The 20,010-nt window shown below is 38.1% G+C and overlaps 1 protein-coding gene and 1 pseudogene across 1 annotated transcript; both read right to left on the bottom strand.

Annotated features, from left to right (window-relative positions):
- Positions 401-1,336, bottom strand: OR5AN5P (olfactory receptor family 5 subfamily AN member 5, pseudogene; annotated as a pseudogene).
- OR5AN1E (olfactory receptor family 5 subfamily AN member 1E) lies at positions 4,869-5,807 on the bottom strand. Its single transcript, NM_001388580.1, is given in 1 exon segment — positions 4,869-5,807. A coding segment is annotated over 1 exon segment (939 nt).
- Positions 5,808-20,010: the final 14,203 nt, after the last annotated feature.

The raw sequence follows: 20,010 nt of genomic DNA, 5'->3' as shown, positions 1-20,010 counted from the left end.
GAAACGAACTAGGGGTGGTAGAAGGGGAGGAGGGCGGGGGTGGGAGTGAATGGGTGACGGGCACTGGGTGTTATTCTGTATGTTAGTAAATTGAACACCAATAAAAAAAAATAAAATGAAAGAGAAAAAAAAAATCACACTCATATATATAGCCTCTACCTAGATGTGGGATATGTCACATCTACTCACACTTCATTTGCCATAACAAGTCACATGCCCAAGCCAGACTCCAAAGGGAGGAAGTTAAATCCTCTCTCAGGGAATAGAGGGGAAGCAAATATTTGTGAAAACCTATACAATCTATTACAAGGATTATTAAGTACTGTTAAAGCAATTTTTCATACACCGTTCTGTATTTTTTGTGTCCTAAGCCCTAAAAGGTACCCCGTAATCAATAATTCTATGAAAATATTCTCTTCTTCCATCTGCTTGAGGCATTTTCGATTTCCTTACTCCTTAAACTGTAGATCAATAGATTTAACATAGGAATCACCAAGCATATACAACAGATTAAAGCTTATTTTGGCTCAGAAAATCATCAGAACTAGGGCACAAATAGACAAAGGTGCTGGAGCCATAAAAAAGAGTCACAGCTGTCAGTGAGAAGCATGATTGTTGAAGGCCTTGGATCTGCTTCAGCTGATGTGATCTCCAAAATGGTAGCAACAATATAACCATAGGATATCATGATAACCAAGACAGATGTGAGTCCAAAGATCACTGTGAGCACAGAGGTCATGAGTTGAAAGAAAAATGTGTCAGAGCAGGATAGGATCGGCGGTTGGGGAAGATCACAGAAGAAATGATTGATGACATTTGGCCCACAGAAATGGAGCTGAAGTAGGGCATACAGTTGGATAAATGAGCCCGAGAATCCAGTTATACAAGATCCTGCCACCATCTGCACACAGAGGGTGGGTGACATGATGGCAGTACAGAGCAGAGGATTACAAATGGCAGCACATCAGTCATAACCCATAGCTGCCAGGAAACAGCTCTCAGTCACACCCAGGATAGAGAATGAGTGCTGCGTGGTCCACCCCAGACAGGAGATGGATTTCTGCTTCTTCAAGAAATCAGAGAGCATCTTGGAACTTGTGGAGGAAATGTAACAAATGCCTAAGAAGGCAAGCTTATTGATAAAGAAATCCACGGGGGTGTGCAGGTAGGATTCCATCTTGATCAGGGTGATGAGATCCACACTCCAGGACACTGTCATGAGGTGGATGCCTAGGAATATTGAAAAGACGGTGACGTCACATCTTGGAAATTCAGAGAATCTCAATAAGATAAACCTGGTAACTATAGTGCTGTTTCTTCCTTCCGTCATTGCCATAGTACTTCTGAGATGTGAAGGAGACTAGTAAAAGGAATCTCTTATTATTCCAGTATCCTCAGGCTATTAAAATTACATGCATGATGTTATTTCTCTATTCAGCCCTCTAGCTTAAATGAGTGCCCTGTAAACAATATAACAAAGAAAAGAAAAAGAAACTTCCCACAGGTATTTTATTTTTATTTATTTGTTTTTAGGAATATTTTTATTACCTACATCTGCAAAAAAATCCATACCAGTGTAGATCTTCACCTATGTTAAAAAAACAATGTATTCTAGTGGGGTGTCTGTGTGGCTCAGTCAGTTAAGCCTCTAACTCTTGATTTTGGCTCAGGTCATGATCTTGGAGTTGTGAGATCAAGCTCTGCATTAGGTTCAGCACTCAGTAGGGAGTCAGCTTGAGACTCACTCCCTCTCCCTCTGTCCCTCCTCCGGCTCTCTCTATCTTAAATAAATCTCTAGAAAAAAAAAACAGTATATCTAAAAACACAAACCCCATTAATGACAGATGAATAGGTGGCAGTGGACCAAATGAACCTCAGGCAAGAATTCAAAAGACAAACTAAATATTATCTTGAGATCATACAAGGAAGTCTCATTGCCCAAAGTAGGAACTAAAAATGCTGGATAAATATTTTAGAAATTTGTTCAAATGCATCAGTTAGTTGGGTTTTTTTAAAAAAAAATGTTAAGTACTATTCAAAACAAATACTAAGTAAAAAAGAGAACCCAGAGAGGTAGCAGAACAGTGAAACTGGTTTGGTATTGAAGACATTTATCAGGCTGAGACACATGCACATAGATATTTTTTAGCTGCATGGGATTCAGGGATCTGTAATAAGGACCCAATCAAGTTGGAGATTCTAACAGGAGATTCCCATATAAGTCCAGGGTCCCCAAAGAAATATACCATTAGTTCAAAAGTAAAAGCTCATATAATCATTATCCCTCAACGGAAGGAAAGATGCATGTCTAAAACTTGTATATGTGGTTTATGTATACAATGGAATATTACTCAGCCATTAGAAAAGACAAATACCCACTATTTGCTTCAACGTGGACGGAACTGGAGGGTGTTATGCTGAGTGAAATAAGTCAATCTGAGAAGGACAAACATTATATGGTCTCATTCATTTGGGGAATATAAAAATTAGTGAAAGGGAATAAAGGGAAAGGAGAGAAAATGAATAAAAATATCAGTGGGGGACACAAAACATGAGAGACACCTAACTCTGGGGAGCGAACAAGGGATAGTGGAAAAGGAGGTGGACAGGGGGTTGGGGTGACTGGATGATGGGCACTGAGGGGGTCACTTAGCGGGATGAGCACTGGGTGTTATGTTGACAAATTGATCTCTATTAAAAAAAGCAATTCTATGCACTGTGCTCCCATAATAAATATGGTTACCATCTGTCATCATAAAAAATAAAAAAATAAAACTTGTCATTGAGTAGAAAAGATGAAGTTGTTTTAATCTCACCAAGGAAATTTGTAACTACAATACAGTTAACACTTTGGAATGCTTAGTGCAGTCCAATTTCACACAGCTTGAAATGCCTGAAAAACCTCAAATGGGAATTGAATTTCAAGAGATACCAATATTTGATATAGTCAATTCAATAGGCTAGTAAAATTCAATATAGTCAGTCCATGAATCATTTTTATAAGTCAGGTGTGAGATAAGGAGTTTGTGGCACATTATAACTCAATTCACAGCTTCAGTCAAAGTATTGCTATGAAATACATGATAGCTGAAGTAAACAGTGTGCTTAGTGCTGTAGTTGATTTACATTCTGGGGAAATCTTCTCCTGTTGTCATTTGCAGACTGGCACAGGTCCATGGACCTCAACTTTAATAGCAATGTTCTCAGTACCTGACAGAAGTAGATGAAAGTATTCTCTGGAGAAACTCACCTTCATCTCAGACTTCAAAGTGTTTTCATAGATGGAATTCTAAAAGAATGAACAGCTCAAAATCAAAAATCACTAAGTACAGAAGCACGATGGCACTGAGAGTTAACAAAAATAACAATTAGCAGAAGCATACCAAAGAAAAAGAACCTTAGATGGTTGAACTTATAAGACTCAGAATAAAAAATAAGTTGCACAAATTTTAAGAAACATGAACATCTGTACATATGAGTAAAGAGCAAGCAGGCTCACAGATGGCTAGTGAGAACACAAAGAGAACTGCCTGACTGTGGGTCTAGGAGAAGTCCCACAAATCTTAGTGGTTAGCAATGCTCTCAGAAAGCAAATGAGTAGCTTTTCATACCAAGCCTGGTTTTGAAGGATAAAGAGAAGGCATACAATTTTACTAATTCTCTCTCAAGAGGGAACAAAAAGTTTGGAGCAAGAGTATGCATGTAAAAAATCAAAGAAAATCTCAGAATCCCTACCAGGGCTGACAAAAGATATTTCTCTCTCAAAGCCAGTCAGTAAAGACTGAAGGAGGTGACTACTTCTTTTTTTTTTAATTTAAAATCAATTAGCCAATCAATTAGTACATCATTAGTTTTAGATGTAGTGTTCAGTAATTTACCAGTTGCATATAAAATCCAGTGCTCATCATATCTCGTGCCCTCCTTAATGCCCATCACCCAGACTCCATCACCCCCACCAACATCCCCTCCAGCAAACCTCAGTTTGTTTCCTATAGGTAAGAGTCTCTCATGGTTTTTCTCCTTCTCTGATGGCTTCCCATTCAGGTTTCTCTCCCTTCCCCTATGATCCTCTGTGCTGTTTCTTATATTCCACATATGAATGAAACCATATGATAATTGTCTTTCCCTGATTATTTCACTTAGCATAATGCCCTACAATTCCATTCACATTGATGTAAATGGTAAATAGTCATCCTTTCTGATGACTAAGCAATATTCCATTGTATATATAGACCACATCTTTTTTATTCATTCATTTTTCCATGGACATCTCAGCTCTCTCCACGGTTTGGCTATTGTGGACACTGCTACTATGAACATTAGGGTGTAGGTGCCCCTTTGGATCACTACATCTGTATCTTTGGGGAAAATACCTAGTAGTGCATTGCTGGATCATAAGGTAGCTCTATTTTAACTTCTTGAGGAACCCCCATACTGTTTTCCAGAGTGGTTGCACCATCTTGCATTCCCACCAACAGGGTAAAACAGTTCCCCTCTCTCTGCATCCTTGCCAACATTTGTTGTTTCCTGTCTTGTCAACTTTAGCCATTCTGACTGGTGTGAGGTGGTATCTCATTGTGGTTTTGATTTGTATTTCCCTTATGTCAAGTGACGTGGGGCATTTTTTCAATGTGTCTGTTGGCCACGTGTATATCTTCTTTGGAGAAATGTCTTTTCATGTCTTCTCTCCACAGGGCGCCGCTCCTCCCTCTACCTTTGTCTCTGCCTCTCTGTGTCTCACATGAATAAATAAAATCTTTAAAACGAAAAAGCTTTCTTTATCCAAAGGCAGTATGAATTTTGTTAGATCCACTCTTCTGCACATTATTAGGGGTTAAGGTTTCGAGAGGACAACTCTGGACAGGACCTCAACAATACCATGTCTTCTTTGGTAACCTCTTCAAGGCATCTTTTATTTCCTTGTTCCTCAGACTGTAAATCAAGGGGTTCAACATGGGAATAACCACAGTGTAGAATACTGATGCAAATCTGTCAAAGCTGGAGGAACCACCAGAGCTGGAACTCAAATAGACAAAGATACCTGAGGTATAGAAGAGAGAAACTGCTGTCAGATGAGAAGCACAGGTGTTGAAAGCTTTGGATCTGCCTTTAGCTGAAGTGATTTTCATGATGGACATGACAATAAAGCCATAAGATATCATAATAATAAAGGCATTTATTATCCCAAAGATCATTGTTAATATAGCAGTCAAGAGGTTTACAAACAAAGTGTCAGTGCAGGACAGGACTAATAGTTGGGGCATGTCACAGAAGAAGTGATTGATGACATTAGGCCCACAGAAATGAAGCTGAAACATGGCACACAACTGGGATATAGAAGCAGAGAGTGCAGCCAGATAGGATCCCAGCACCATCTGAATACAGAGCGTGGGTGACATGACTGATGAATAGAGAAGTGGATTACAAATGGCAGTGTATCGGTCATAAGCCATGGCTGTCATGAGACAAGACTCACTCAGTCCCATGGTTGAAAAGACAAAGTACTGAACGGCACAACCCACAAAGGTGATGGTTTGCTGCTCTTGGAAAAAGTTGGAGAGCATCTTGGGAGCTGTAGAGGTCACATAGCAGACATCTATGAAGGACAGATTACTGAGGAAGAAGTACATGGGCGTGTGGAGGTGAGAGTCCATCCTTATTAAGATGATGAGGCCCAGGTTCCAAGTCAGAGTCAAAATGTAAATCAGCAGGAATACAGCAAAGAGCACTGCTAGGATTCTGGGGAAATCAGAGAATCCCAAAAGGATGAAATAAGTGATCTCTGTAGTATTTCCTCCCCCAGTCATTGCTTGGTGCTTCTAAAATCAGAAAAGAGAGAAGAGAAGGCACTGCTGACCCAGGTGAAATGACATTACATTGTAATTATGATTACAATCTCATATGTGCCATAGTTTCCTTCCATGGAATGCCTCACTGACCTGATGAAAAGATCTAGTTTTTCATCTCAAATTGTCAAGAAGTGCCTCTTTGTTTTTTTTTATTTTTATTATTTTTAAGATATTTATTTATTTATTTGAGAGACAGAGACTGAGAGTGTGGGTGAGAGGGAGTGAGAGAATCTGCAGCAGACTCCGCACAGAACACAGAGCCCAATGTGGGACTTGATCCCACAACCAGGAGACCATGATCTGAGTCAAAACAGAGAGTCAAATACTCAATGAACAGAGTCACCCAAGCACCCCAAGAAGTGCCTTTTAAAAGTGCTTCAGTTTCCCAATTATTCCATGAGGTCTATGATAATTAAGAGATATTTAAAAATTGATTGACAAGTTTGAAAAAATGGCTATAGAAATCCTGTGGTTCTTATATATAAAATAAGAATCATTGATTAAAACATGGAGTTTTTAAATTTAAATTCAATTAGCCAACATATAGTACATCATTTGTAAAATAATACATTTTTAATCTATTTAATTTTTAAAAACATTTTATTTATTTATTCTCAAGAGACACAGAGAGTGGCAGAGACATAGGTAGAGGGAGAGGTAGGCTCCCCATGGGAAGACTGATGCAGCACTCAATCCCAGGACCCTAGGATCACAGCCTGAGCCAAAGGCAGACGCTCGACCACCAAGCCACTCAGGGATCCCTAAAATTATACATTTTTTAAAAAGATTTTATTCATTTATTCATGAGAGACAGAGAGGCAGAAACAGAGGCAGAGGGAGAAGCAGGCTCCCCATGGGGAACCCGATGCAGAATTTGATCCCGGGACCACGGGATCACGCCCTGAGCCAAAGGCAGACACTCAACTGCTCAGCCACCCTGGCGTCCCTAAAATAATACATTTTTAAAAGACCTCTGATAATTCAATATATAACTGGAGTTCTATAATAGCAAAGCATAAGTGGCATCATTATAGAATAAATTTAGGATACCTTCTTCTCTACCAGATGGTCACCTAGATAGACTTCTTAAATTTCTTATCTTACAGATGCAGTGAAACACTGGAACACCTGCACCCCAATGTTTATAGCAGCAATGTCCACAATAGCCAAGCTGGAAGGAGCCTCGGTGTCCTTCAAAAGATGAATGGATAAAGAAGATGTGGTAAATGCATACAGTGGAATATTACTCAGCCATCAGAAATGACAAGTACCCACCATTTGCTTCAACGTGGATGGATCCAGAGGGTATTATGCTGAGTGAAATAAGTCAATTGGAGGACAAACATTATATGGTCTCATTCATTTGGGGAATATAAAAATTAATGAAAGGGAATAAAGGGAAAGGAGAGAAAATGAGTGAAAATATCAGTGAGGGTGACAAAACATGAGAGACACCTAACTCTGGGAAACGAACAAGGGGTAGTGGAAAGGGAGGTGGGCGGGAGGTTGGAGTGACTGACTGATGGGCACTGAGGGGGGGCACTTGGCGGGATGAGCACTGGGTTTTATGCTATATGTTGACAAACTGAACTCCAATTAAAAAGAAGAGAGAGAGTAAATGTCATGGGATAATGAAAAAAAAAGAACATTTGTAGTAGAAGGGCCATTAGAGAGTTTCTCTAATAAATAACATAACTTTATAAATTATGTATGGAGATTCAGGCCTTCTATAAAATGACATGATGAATTAACGTTGGAGCTAGAATCTGTACCTAAATCTTCACAATCCCATTTCAAAATTATGTGAATTTATAAATTCCCTTCCATTTATAATTGACTTCTAGAATATGTCCACATTCAAAATTTTTTATCCTGGTCAGTGGTTCACATCCTAATGAGCTAATAAATTGGATGGCCAAACTCAAATCTGCTTTTGGACCAGCTAATTTTAACTAAGCACCGCATAGTCCTGTGCATTGGTAAGTGGACCACTTTGCAGCACCATAATGATCTCTGTGCATGTTGTTTCCAACCACGTAGATAAACATGTGAAGGATGTCTAAGGAAATGAATGGATTATGAGATCAGTTCCTAAAAACTACACAAAGACTTTCAGTGTATTAAAAAGGATGTAGTGAAAGAAATAAGGAGAGGTTAATTTGTCTAATCAGGAAAGTATGTACATATCTACTTGGATAAAGAGTTGGACTAGATGACTTTTAATGTCTTTTATACTTGGGAATAAACCATGAAACCTGACTAATTGTCTATTGGTTGCATTAGTTTTTATTGCTCCATTACTTATAAACTTAGTGGCCTAAAACAACATAAATATTATTTCACAGTTTCACAATTAGGAGTCCAGGTATGAAATAGCTTAGTTTAGGTCTCAGTTAAAATCAAGGTGTTAGCTGGGGCTATAATCCCATGTAAGGTTTGGAGGCCCCTTCAAACTACATTCAGGCTGAGAGCAGAATTCAGTTCCTTGCTGTTGTAGACAGTGGTCTTCAGCTCCCAAAGACTGTCTCTCTCCACATGTAGTTCACATCATGGCTGAAGAGCCCCTCTCATTTCTCCTATCTCTAATCTCTAGACTCTCCTTTTTTTAAATAAATGCCTTACCTTATTAGGTCAGGTCTACCTTGGATGATCTTTATAATGAACTTAAAGTAAACCATTGGGCACTTGACTACATATGCAAAATCCCTTCATTTATTTCCAAGTAACATAAGCTACTTACAGGAGTGATATCATATTAGTAGGTCCTTTCCCATTCAAGGGGGATGTACAGGGTCTTTACGCACCAGGGTGTGGGAATCTTGAGGGTCATTTTAGAATTCTGCTGACCACACTGGGAAACACTAGAGTCTTACTTTTTTTTTTCTTTTAAACATTTTGTTTGTTTATTCATGAGAGACACAGAGAGAGAGGCAGAAACATGGGCAGAGGGAGAAGCAGGCTCCTCACTGAGCAGGGAGCCCGATGGAGGCAGGATTTGGGACTCCATCCGGGACCCCAGGATCACGATCTGAGCCAAAAGCAGACACTTAGCCACTGAGCCACCCAGGCACCCCATAGAGTACTATATTTCTGTTAAATATTGAAAATAGCAGACATTTTATCCAGAAGAACATATTTTCCCAGTTTAATTTGTAAGTTTTTATCGTCGTCAAATAATTTTTAAATGATATATTTTTCTTTATATGAAATTAAGACACAGTCTCTAATTCAGAAATGGAAAAAAAAGCCCTGCAGCCAAATTAAATGAGCTGGGGTCCATCCACTTTGGGCTAGCTTGTCTGAAGTATTAGTTAAGGCTTTGGGGACGGCCTTTTCAATTCCAGTTAAGACACATAAAAGATCCTCTCAGTTAAAAAAAAAAAAATCACATGACTCCTAAATTGTACTAGTAATGAAACAATAACAGTCTATTTTATCCTGAAAAATAGAAATGATAATAAAATACATGTGGAAGAAATAGATTTTACTTTTTCCCCCTAAAATGCCATTCTGTGATTTATTAACATTCATCCTATTTTTGGTCAGTGTCTATATGTGCTGGTGCATTTTTCTGTACTCTCAGGAGTTTTTTTTTCCCTCTTTTGATATCCCTTTATAAAACTATTACTAACACTTTATCATATGGTTGGTATATGATTCGTTGTGGGCATCTGAAGTTAGGTTCTAGTGTGGAGAATTTGCTACTTCCTGGGTTAGTTTCTAGTTCTCGACTCTATTGAACACATTGGCTAATAGTAAAAAATTAGTTATTTGTCAGGAAGCAATCTGCTGCAGATGCCCTTACTTCAATAGCCAAATTGTATTTGCCTGTAAGCTTGACATGAATTATTTAGTTATATTTATGAAAAGTCCTTAATAAAACTACGAAAGCATAGAAAAAAATTGGACATAAGACCTGAATAGACATTCTTCCATAAGGACATCCAATGGCCGAAGGTGTATGAAAAGGTGCTCAACATCACTCATCACCAGGGGAATGCAATGAAATATCAACTCACACCTGTCAGAATAGCTATCACCAAAAATATGAGATAACACATGCTGAGGAAGATGTGGAGAATAGAGAACCCTTTACACTGCCATGGAAATGTAAATTGGTACAGTCACTATGGAAAACAGTATGGAGATCTTCAAAAAATTAAAAATAGATGTACAAATTATCCAGCAATTCCACTTCTGGGTATATATCCACAGAAAATGACATTAGTGTCCTGGAGAAATATTTGCACCCCATGCTTGTTGCAGCATTGTATACGATAAACCAAGACATTGAAATAACATAAGTGTTCATCAAAAGATGAATGGAAAAAGAAATCATTATACATATAACTATATTATATATATTATTTATTAATATCAATATTATAGGGTAGCCCGGGTGGCTCAGCATTTAGTGTCGCCTTCAGCCCAGGGCCTGATCCTGGAGACCGGGGATCGAGTCCCGCATTAGGCTCCCTGCATGGAGCCTGCTTCTCCCTCTGCCTGTGTCTCTGCCTCTCTCTCTCTCCCTCTTTGTGTCTCTCATAAATAAATAAAAAGATAAATAAATAAAAAAGATTTTATAAAAAATATATATTCAATATTATATAGATGAATATAATTTAGGCATGAAAAAAAAGGAAATTCTGGCATCTGTGACAACCTGGATAGTCCTTGGAGCACTATGCTAAGTGAGATCAGTTAGACCAAGAAAGACAAACATCATATGATCTCACTATGTGTGAAATCTAAAAAAACTGAACTCATTGAAACAGAGATCAGATTTATGGTTGCCTGAGGCAGAGGGTAGGGGATGGGGGAATTGGGTGTGGTCAACACTTCCAGTTATAAGAAATGAGCTCTGGAAGTGTAATGTGCAACACGATGACTAGAGTTAACAATACTATAGTGTGTGTTTGAAAGTTGCTGAGAGAGTAGATCTCAAAAGTTCATATCACAAGAAAGAAACTGCAAAGTGATGAATGTTAACTAATCTTCTGTGGTAATCATTTTGTAAATATATACATATATCAGATCATTATATTGTACTCCTCAAATGTATACAATGTATTATATCAATTCTATCTCAATAAAGTGGGAAAAAAAGAGTTTTAATTCTAATACCATCTCACTCTAAGAACTTGTTCCAGTGGCTTAAACACATTAGATATTATTTACTCATAAAGGGAGGACAGTAAGGACCCCCGAACTATAAGCTTTATAAGACAGTTATCTGAGGAAATTCATGCACATGTTGAGCATGCAATCAAATACACATTAATTGTTCGATACATATTGGGTATTACTATCATTGATTGCTTAAGATAACCATGAATGGCAGCTGTGCCTGTGGAGGGGCATGCCAGGGATACTAGAGTTTTATGGGTTAATTTGGGAAAATTTCTGAGACATCATCAGTCCTGTAGACAGTCAGGCAGCCTTGCCTCTAGGCAATATGTACTCAGACCTTATGTAGAAGCAAGTCAGAGCACCTGGGTTAATTATTACATTTTCTTGAGTTAAACCAGGTAAATTATTTTCTATTTAGTTTTATTGAGTTCAAATAGATTTGGTCAAATGATAACTAGCATCAAGCTATTATTATGGGCCTCGATGTCAAGAATGTGTCAAAGTGTGTCTTTTCAGTAACTAACTGCTACAAAGGTATATTTCGTATTTTTGGATGATATAGTTAGCATGCTAGAACTAACAGATTGGTAATGGATACCACCTACTGGCTGCACTACATACCCAAACTGTCCTTGCTTGAGATGAAATAATAAGTTAAGAACAGCCAAAAATTGTGGGTAAAAATCAAGAATTAAAAAGGACTTGAACTTTCAGATACTAAAAAGTATTATAAACATGGATAATTCATTATTCTTATAAAAACAGACATATCAAAAGAACAAATAAATATTTAAGAATAAATTTAAATAGGGGAACCTGGGTGACTCAGTGGTTGAGCATCTGCCGTTGGCTCAGGTTGTGATCCCGGGGTCCTGGGATGGAGTCCCGCATCAGGCTCCCCAGAGAGAGCCTGCTTCTCCTTCTGCCTATGTTTCTGTCTTTCTCTGTCTCTTATGAATAAATAAAAATCTTTAAAAAAAGAATAAATTTAAATATTGGTAAAATTTTAACATATGATAAAATTAGTATTTTTTTCAAATTTGGAAAGTAGGTTTTCTTTTTCTGTTTTTGAACTAACATTTATTTTTATTGCTCTCCTATTTTATTAAGTAATCTCTACACCTAACATACAACTCAGACACACAACCCCAACACCAAGAGTTTACACTTTACTAATGAGCCAGCCAGGTGCCCCACAAAATTAATATGTTAAATTGATAGAGAAAGGATAAACTCTACCATTAATGATCTGTGAGACCTGGCTCACTATACTTAAAAAGAATCAAAGAATGAGGGCAGCCCTGGTGGCGCAGCGGTTTAGCACTGCCTACAGCCCAGGGCATGATCCTGGAGACCTGCGATTGAGTCCCACGTCGGGCCTCAGTATGATGCCTGCTTCTCCCTCTGCCTGTGTCTCTGCCTCTCTCTCTCTCTGTCTCTATGAAAAAATAAATAAATAATCTTTTTAAAAAAGAATCAATGAATGAATGAATGAATATTCATATAATCTTGGTATGGGAAAGAAATTTTTGAAATCTAACACCAAAACCAAAAACTCTGAGAAAAAAAAATATGACAATTTAGAACTTGCTTATGGTTGAAAAACCCATTACATAAAATACTTTTCAAATACAACTGATAAACTGAGAAAAACATTCAGAAAATATAAAAAAGACAATATGGATATGACTTCACTATAAAAAACATTAATCAGGAGGGATGAGCATTCACATATACTGCTTATGAGTGTGCACAAAATAGTTCTACCGTTCTGTAGAAAAGAAATCGCTTTATATAATATCTTTGTCTCTGTCTCTCACTCTCACACACACACAAGACAATTACAAATCTCAAGTGTAATGACTGGCATGCCTTTGATTTCCTTCTTCAAACATCTCCATATTTGATCAATTTCTGACAACTCCTATATTTATAGGAAGAAAAAGTTGTTAAGATATATAAATCCGGGATCCCTGGGTGGCGCAGCGGTTTGGCGCCTGCCTTTGGCCCAGGGCGCGATCCTGGAGACCCGGGATCGAATCCCACGTCGGGCTCCCGGTGCATGGAGCCTGCTTCTCCCTCTGCCTGTGTCTCTGCCTCTCTCTCTCTCTCTCTCTCTGACTATCATAAATAAATAAAAATTAAAATAAATAAATAAAAAAAAGATATATAAATCCTCCATAGTAAGCACAGAGTGAGATGGAAAGGGAGAGAGAAGGGGACATAAAGGGGAGAGACAATGACAGACTAAACAGACTCTCAGAATTTCCTGGCTTCTACCAGTGTCTGTGTCACCCTTAGCAAGTCATTAGCCCCTCTGTGACTTAGTTGCCTCATCTATAAATGGGGCTGGTAGTGCTTACTACTATCAGAAGGTGGCTGCAAGGATTGAATGATGTAAAAAGATTAAAACAGTAAGGGCTCAATAAATGTTAGCCTTTATCATCCCCATTATTATCCCTTTCTTTCAAGAAAAATAAGGCAAACTAATGCGGAAATATCAAAGAGCTCCGCACATAATTATCTTCTAAATTAGATGGTCTCTAAGCCTAGAGACAAAAATATAGTTAATCAATGACTATTTCTGTCTTGTATTATTCTGTTATCTCCCAGTCAGCTGGAGTGTAAAGCCTTGATGCCACTTTTTATGCGTCACCACCACCACCACCTTGAGCTGATGATGGTATATACAGACACAGTCTAGTGGAAAGGTTTCACTACTTAATGAAAACATAGTGTATACTAATATTTGCATTGCCAAGTAAATAAATGTTGAATAAATGATTCTTTCACTGACTTTTGGATGCAAAACTAAAATGATCTTATTTCAATTATGGTTTTATGAACTTGGAAATCTTTCTGTTGACTCCTAAAGTGTTGCCAATATAATATCCCCCCCTTATTTTCTCCAAGATGAGTTAGACTCAGAGAAAATTTTTTGAAAATATAAACTCTCGTGCACAACATCCCCCAATATACTGACATAATCAATCAATTCAGTGAAAATAAGCCAAGAGTCTGATTAATCACTTGCAGTAAAACTCTTCAGTTTCTTCTTACATTCTGGTGACAAAGGCAGCCAGAGGTAAAGGTTTTTTATGTAACTCATCACTCCCAAAAATATAAGGAATTGGTGATTGTTTTACTAATTTGTGATAAACTATATCTTGTTAAACTTTGGTAAGCTATAGGAAAAGGGGGGAAATTCACTCCCTGGTTAAGTTTTTGCATGTGTTGACCATTTTCCAAGACAATTTAAAGAAAAAGTGACTGATGTAAATATTAATTGGAGATTTCTACTATTTGCATCTAGCTAATCAAAACCTTTACAATTCTGACTACCAAGGATATGGCCGGTTAGTGAGGTTGGACAGAGTAAAAAATCAGGTAAAGAAAAGCTAAGATGTTGCAATGAAGAACAATGTGAGTAAAGAAAAGGTTAAAAGAGGCAGACCGGCAATGCCTTGAAGTGAGGTATCTCCAATATCTGTGTTATGCACACTAGTGCCTCCAGACCCCCAGAGTCTCCAGAGATCACCATGGAGAATCATTTGAAGTATTTAAAAAGGCCAATGGAATTGTACATGAGTACTTTCTAATATTATTTAGTAACTAACTTATCTTTTGCTGCTCAGAAATTATTAATCAAGGCTATATATTAACATGGAAATATAATTAATTAATTAATTATTATAACAGACTCCATAAACAAAAGAAAATTCAAAAACGTCCTTGGGATGGATACAGTTGGAAAATCTAGACAAGAATGTGGGATCTAGGAAACTCCCTTTAAGTCAGTAAATCATTATTTTTAATTCAGTGCTCAATTATTCAATTCTAAAATTTGTTAGGCTTTATAAACATTGTCTCATTAGATTCTAAATAATCCCATTATCCCTCATTTTACAGGTGAAAAAAACAGAAGGTAATGGAGCTCAAGATCACACCCTTAAGAAATTATAGAACTAGAACTCAACATTCATCCCTCACCCCAGAATAATCCCTGAAATTTTAGATTAGAGATCATCTTCTCAATGAAGGTCAGAGAAGTTGGGTAAGGAGCAAGAGAACCCAAGGAAGAGCCCACAGTGGAGAGTGTGGGAGTGAGAAAGAGGTGAAGAATGAGAGAGACTGTGGACAATAAACCTTGCTCCACACAGGTCCTACTGGAAGAATCACATGGCTATTAAGATAACAGAATCCACTGTTCTCACTAAATCTTGCCCTCTCACCTGACCCAGAATCCCCAAGAAGACAGAGGTCTTGCCAAAGGCTGAAATTGCTTCTTTCTTTTCCAAAAGAATTTTCTAGGTAGGCCCTATTGTTCTCCAAGATGGGAGCCTTTGGCCATCAAACTGGCTATCCACTCAGAGCAAGAGAGATGCCCACAACTGAGATCCTCTTAAATGTGTTATTGTTGAGGGCACAGGTAAGAGGAGAAAAGACAATTAGAGGGAACAAACCCTCTAGATATTTGTCCTCTGGAGTCATGGTTGTCATGGAGTATTTGTCCTGCTAATTCCATGCCCCACTTTGCCATGTCCCTTCTGGATCCATTCCGCACTTTCTCCATAGTCCAATCATGTTTTCATAATTATAGCTTTTCTATTAGAAACTTAAAAGTCTTTAGGGCTGGAAAGAACCTAGGGATCATCTAGTCCAACATCTTCAATTACCAGGTGAGGAACCTAAAGCCAGGGGAGCTAAAAGATTTGCCCAAGATGACACTGGTAAAACACTAGCCGGTAAAATACCTTAATTAAAATAAATTAGATATGTGAACAATTCCCTGTATACAAAGCTCTTGAATTTTAGGTATATACATACATACATTTTCTCAAATATCTGACCATGTATTTGGTCATATCTGACCATATGTATACAATGGACTATTCTCAGCCATTAGAAACAACAAATACCCACCATTTGCTTCAACACTGATGAAACTGGAGGGTATTATGCTGAGTGAAGTAAGTCAATCTGAGAAAGACAAACATTATGTGGTCTCATTCATTTGGGGAATATAAAAAATAGTGAAAGGGAATATAGGGGAAAGGAGAAAAAATGAGTGGGAAATATGGAAAGGGAGACAGAACATGAAGACTCCTAACTCTGGGAAACGAACTAGGAGTGGTGGAAGGGGAGGTGGGCGGGGTGTGGGGGTGACTGGGTGGCGGGCACTGAGGTGGGCACTTGACGGGATGAGCACTGAGTGTTATTCTATATGTTGGCAAATTGAACACCAATAAAAAATAAATTTATAAAAAAAGTATGTGACCAGATCCAATCAACACAGCTGCCTGTGAGGCAGACATCGCATTATTTCCTATGCATAAGTGAGGAAGTTGAGGCAAAGAGGGACAACAATAAAACTAATTCATGACAGAGCCATGATTTATCAGGGCAAACATCCTGGGACATTGGTAGCAACCAATCTGGGTACAATTCTGACCCTTCCACTTGGTAACTTGCGTGTGACCTTGAACAAATTAACCTCTCCCAGCCTCAGGATTATCATCAAATGGGGTGACAGTAGTAGCTACTTCATAGAGTAGGTCTTCACAGAGAGAAACAAACTGGATAATGCTTTTAAAGCACTTACCAGGGGATATAGTACAAGCACACCTTCTGTTAATAGTAGGTGTACTTTCTATGTTCTGATTTGGAGTTCTTGCCAACATTTTATGCTGCATTACTAATCCTTCACTAAAAATATCTACTTAGCATCATTCCCACAAGCATTTTTGCTCATTTGTTTCTTGTTCTTTAGAAATGAAACTCATCTACCCTGCCAGTTACTAGAGATACAGGGATGTTTTAGATAAGGTCTCGGGATCCCTGGGTGGCGCAGCGGTTTGGCGCCTGCCTTTGGCCCAGGGCGCGATCCTGGAGACCCGGGATCGAATCCCACGTCGGGCTCCCGGTGCATGGAGCCTGCTTCTCCCTCTGCCTGTGTCTCTGCCTCTCTCTCTCTCTGTGTGTGACTATCATAAATAAATTAAAAAAAAAAAAGTAAAAAAAAAAAAAAGATAAGGTCTCATCCTTGGTTTGACCTATTTCAACTATTCTCACTTCTAGGGAGAAAGGGGTGGGTGGGCAGTGAGTTAATTATTTAACTCTTGCTGATAGGTTAGTACATATCCCCCCTGATAAGAACTGTAGTAACTTAATCCTTAAACTAGGATGTCTGGGTAGCTCAGCAGTTGAGTGTCTGCCTTGTTCTCAGGGCATGATTTCAGGATCCGGGATCGAGTACCACTTTTGGCTCCTTGTGGGGAGCCTGCTTCTCCCTCTGCCTATGTCTCTGCCTCTCTCTTTCTGTCTGTGTCTTTTATGAATAAATAATATATTTTTTAAAATCCTTAAACTGAACAAGTTCTTAAGATAGTTTTTTTAATTTAAATTCAGTTAGCCAACATATAGTATATTAGTTTCAGATCTAGTGTTCAATATTTATCAGTTGCATATGACACCCAGTGTTCGTCACATGACATGCCCTCCCTAATGCCCATCACCCAGTTACCTCGTCCCTCCATCCACCTCCCCTCCTGTGACCCTCAGTTTGTTTCCTATAGTTAAGAGTCTCTCATGCTTGTCTCTCTCTCTCATTTCTTCCCAGTTTTCCCTCCCTTCCCCTATGATCTTCAGCGCTGTTTCTTATATTCCATATATGAGTGAAACCATATGGTAATCATCTTAAAATAGTTTTAAAGGTAAAATACCAAAGTGTAGAATGTGGGCACCATGGCCAAGCAATAGAGGACATACATCTGGTATATAAAAACCTGTATGTTTCACAAATTACACATTATGAGATTCAAATGAATTGTTGCTCCACTGGGAAGAATGTGGCAGACATCTATGTGCCCGAAGGTTCTATCTGAAATATTTGCAATACAATTTCTCACCTGCCATCTTCATATGGTGATCAAAAAAAATAAAATCTATGTGATGTAACTACATAAATATACTGTATAAATAGTAACATAATATGTAAGAAATTAGTCCATAAACTCTTGAATAGAAAAAAATGTCTTTTAAAAATTTTCTTGAAATTCTCTTAGTTGGACTCTGTCTTCATGTAACCCCCAAGTCTGCTGGCTCTTCTGTTCCTGATCAACTTAAAGTCCTGGAATCCCTAGGATGCTCACATTAGGGATTCACTTCCTGCACCCTAAACACGTCATGACAGTCATCATATCTAAGGTTGCACATTCACTGGGGAGATACCAAGCAGCATGCTCCAGGCTTGACTGTGCCAAGAAACTGATAACATTATATAAATTATAGATTTACATTATAAGCAACATCTCCATACACTACATATACCACCAAAAGGCTAGCTACCAGTCATCACCTTTAATTGACCTTCATTACCATTTTACCCACTCCGCAGTCTCCTTCCTCTGGTAACCATCAGTTGTTCTCTGGATCTATGAGTTTATTTTTGTATTATTATGTTTGTTTATCTTGTGTCTTTAGATTCCAGATATGAGGGAAATATGTAATAATTTTCTTTCTCCATCTGTCTCATTTCACATGGAAAAATACCTTCGAGGTCGAACCATGTTGTTTACAAACAGCAAATGTTCATTCTTCTTTATGGCCCAGTAGTATTCCAGTAAATCTATATCTATATCTTTATCTATATCTATAGACACACACACATATATATATCAATATATATCAATATATGTGATATATATATATATATATCACCTCCAGTTTTTAAATATTTTATATGTTTATTTGAGAGAGAGTGTGTGTGGGGGCATGAGCAAGGAGGAGCAGGAGAAGATGAGAGAGAACCCCAAGCAGACTCCACACTGAGCATGGAGCCCAACATACGGCTTGATCTCAAGACCCTGAGATCATGACTGGAGCCAAAATCAAGAGTTGGACACCCAACCGAGCCACCAGGTGCCCAAACATCCTTTTTATCCATTCATCCACTGATGAATACTAAAGATGTTTCCAAATGTTGGCAATTACAAATAATGCTACAGTTACATAAGAGTGAATATCTTTTTGAATTCATGTTTTTTATTTCTTTGGAATACCCAGAAGTAGTATAGCTAGATAATATGGTAGATCTACTCTTAATTTTTTGAGGAACCTCCATACTATTTTCCAAAATGGCTGAACCAACTTACATTTCCACTAACACTGCATAAGGGTTCCATTTTCTCCACATTCTCTCCAACAGGTATTCTTTCTTATCTTTTTTTAATATAAATTTATTTTTATTGGTGTTCAATTTGCCAACATATAGAATAACACCCAGTGCCCATCAAGTGCCCCCCTCAGTGCCCATCACCCAGTCACCCCCACCCCCCACCCACCTCCCCTTCCAGTTTTCTCTTGTACTTAATTTCTAATTTCATACCATTGGAAAAGATGCTTAATACACTTTTAATCTCCTTAAATTCAATAAGACTTATTCTGTGGCTTAACATATGAACTACCTTGGAGCATGTTTCACTTGCACTCTAGAAAAGTATATATTCTGCTTCCTTTGGATGGAATGTTGTACAAATGTCTGTTAATCCCATCTATTCTAACAAGTAGTTTAAGTCCAATGTTTTGATACAAATACTCTGTCTGGGAGATCTATCCATTGTTGAAAATGGGGTGCTATACAAAAAGATAAACTCAAAATGGATGAAAGATCTAAATGTGAGACAAGATTCCATCAAAATCCTAGAGGAAGAACACAGGCAACACCCTTTTTGAACTCGGCCACAGTAACTTCTTGCAAGATACATCCACGAAGGCAAAAGAAACAAAAGCAAAAATGAACTATTGGGACTTCATCAAGATAAGAAGCTTTTGCACAGCAAAGGATACAGTCAACAAAACTCAAAGACAACCTACAGAATGGGAGAAGATATTTGCAAATGACGTATCAGATAAAGGGCTAGTTTCCAAGATCTATAAAGAACTTATGAAACTCAACACCAAAGAAACAAACAATCCAATCATGAAATGGGCAAAAGACATGAACAGAAATCTCACAGAGGAAGACATAGAC

The sequence above is a fragment of the Canis lupus genome, chromosome 18 (genome assembly GCF_011100685.1).
Source record: "Canis lupus familiaris isolate Mischka breed German Shepherd chromosome 18, alternate assembly UU_Cfam_GSD_1.0, whole genome shotgun sequence".
NCBI classification, from domain to species: Eukaryota; Metazoa; Chordata; class Mammalia; order Carnivora; family Canidae; genus Canis; species Canis lupus.
Note: the sequence above shows the minus strand (reverse complement) of the source record. Positions and strands in the feature narration are given on the sequence as shown.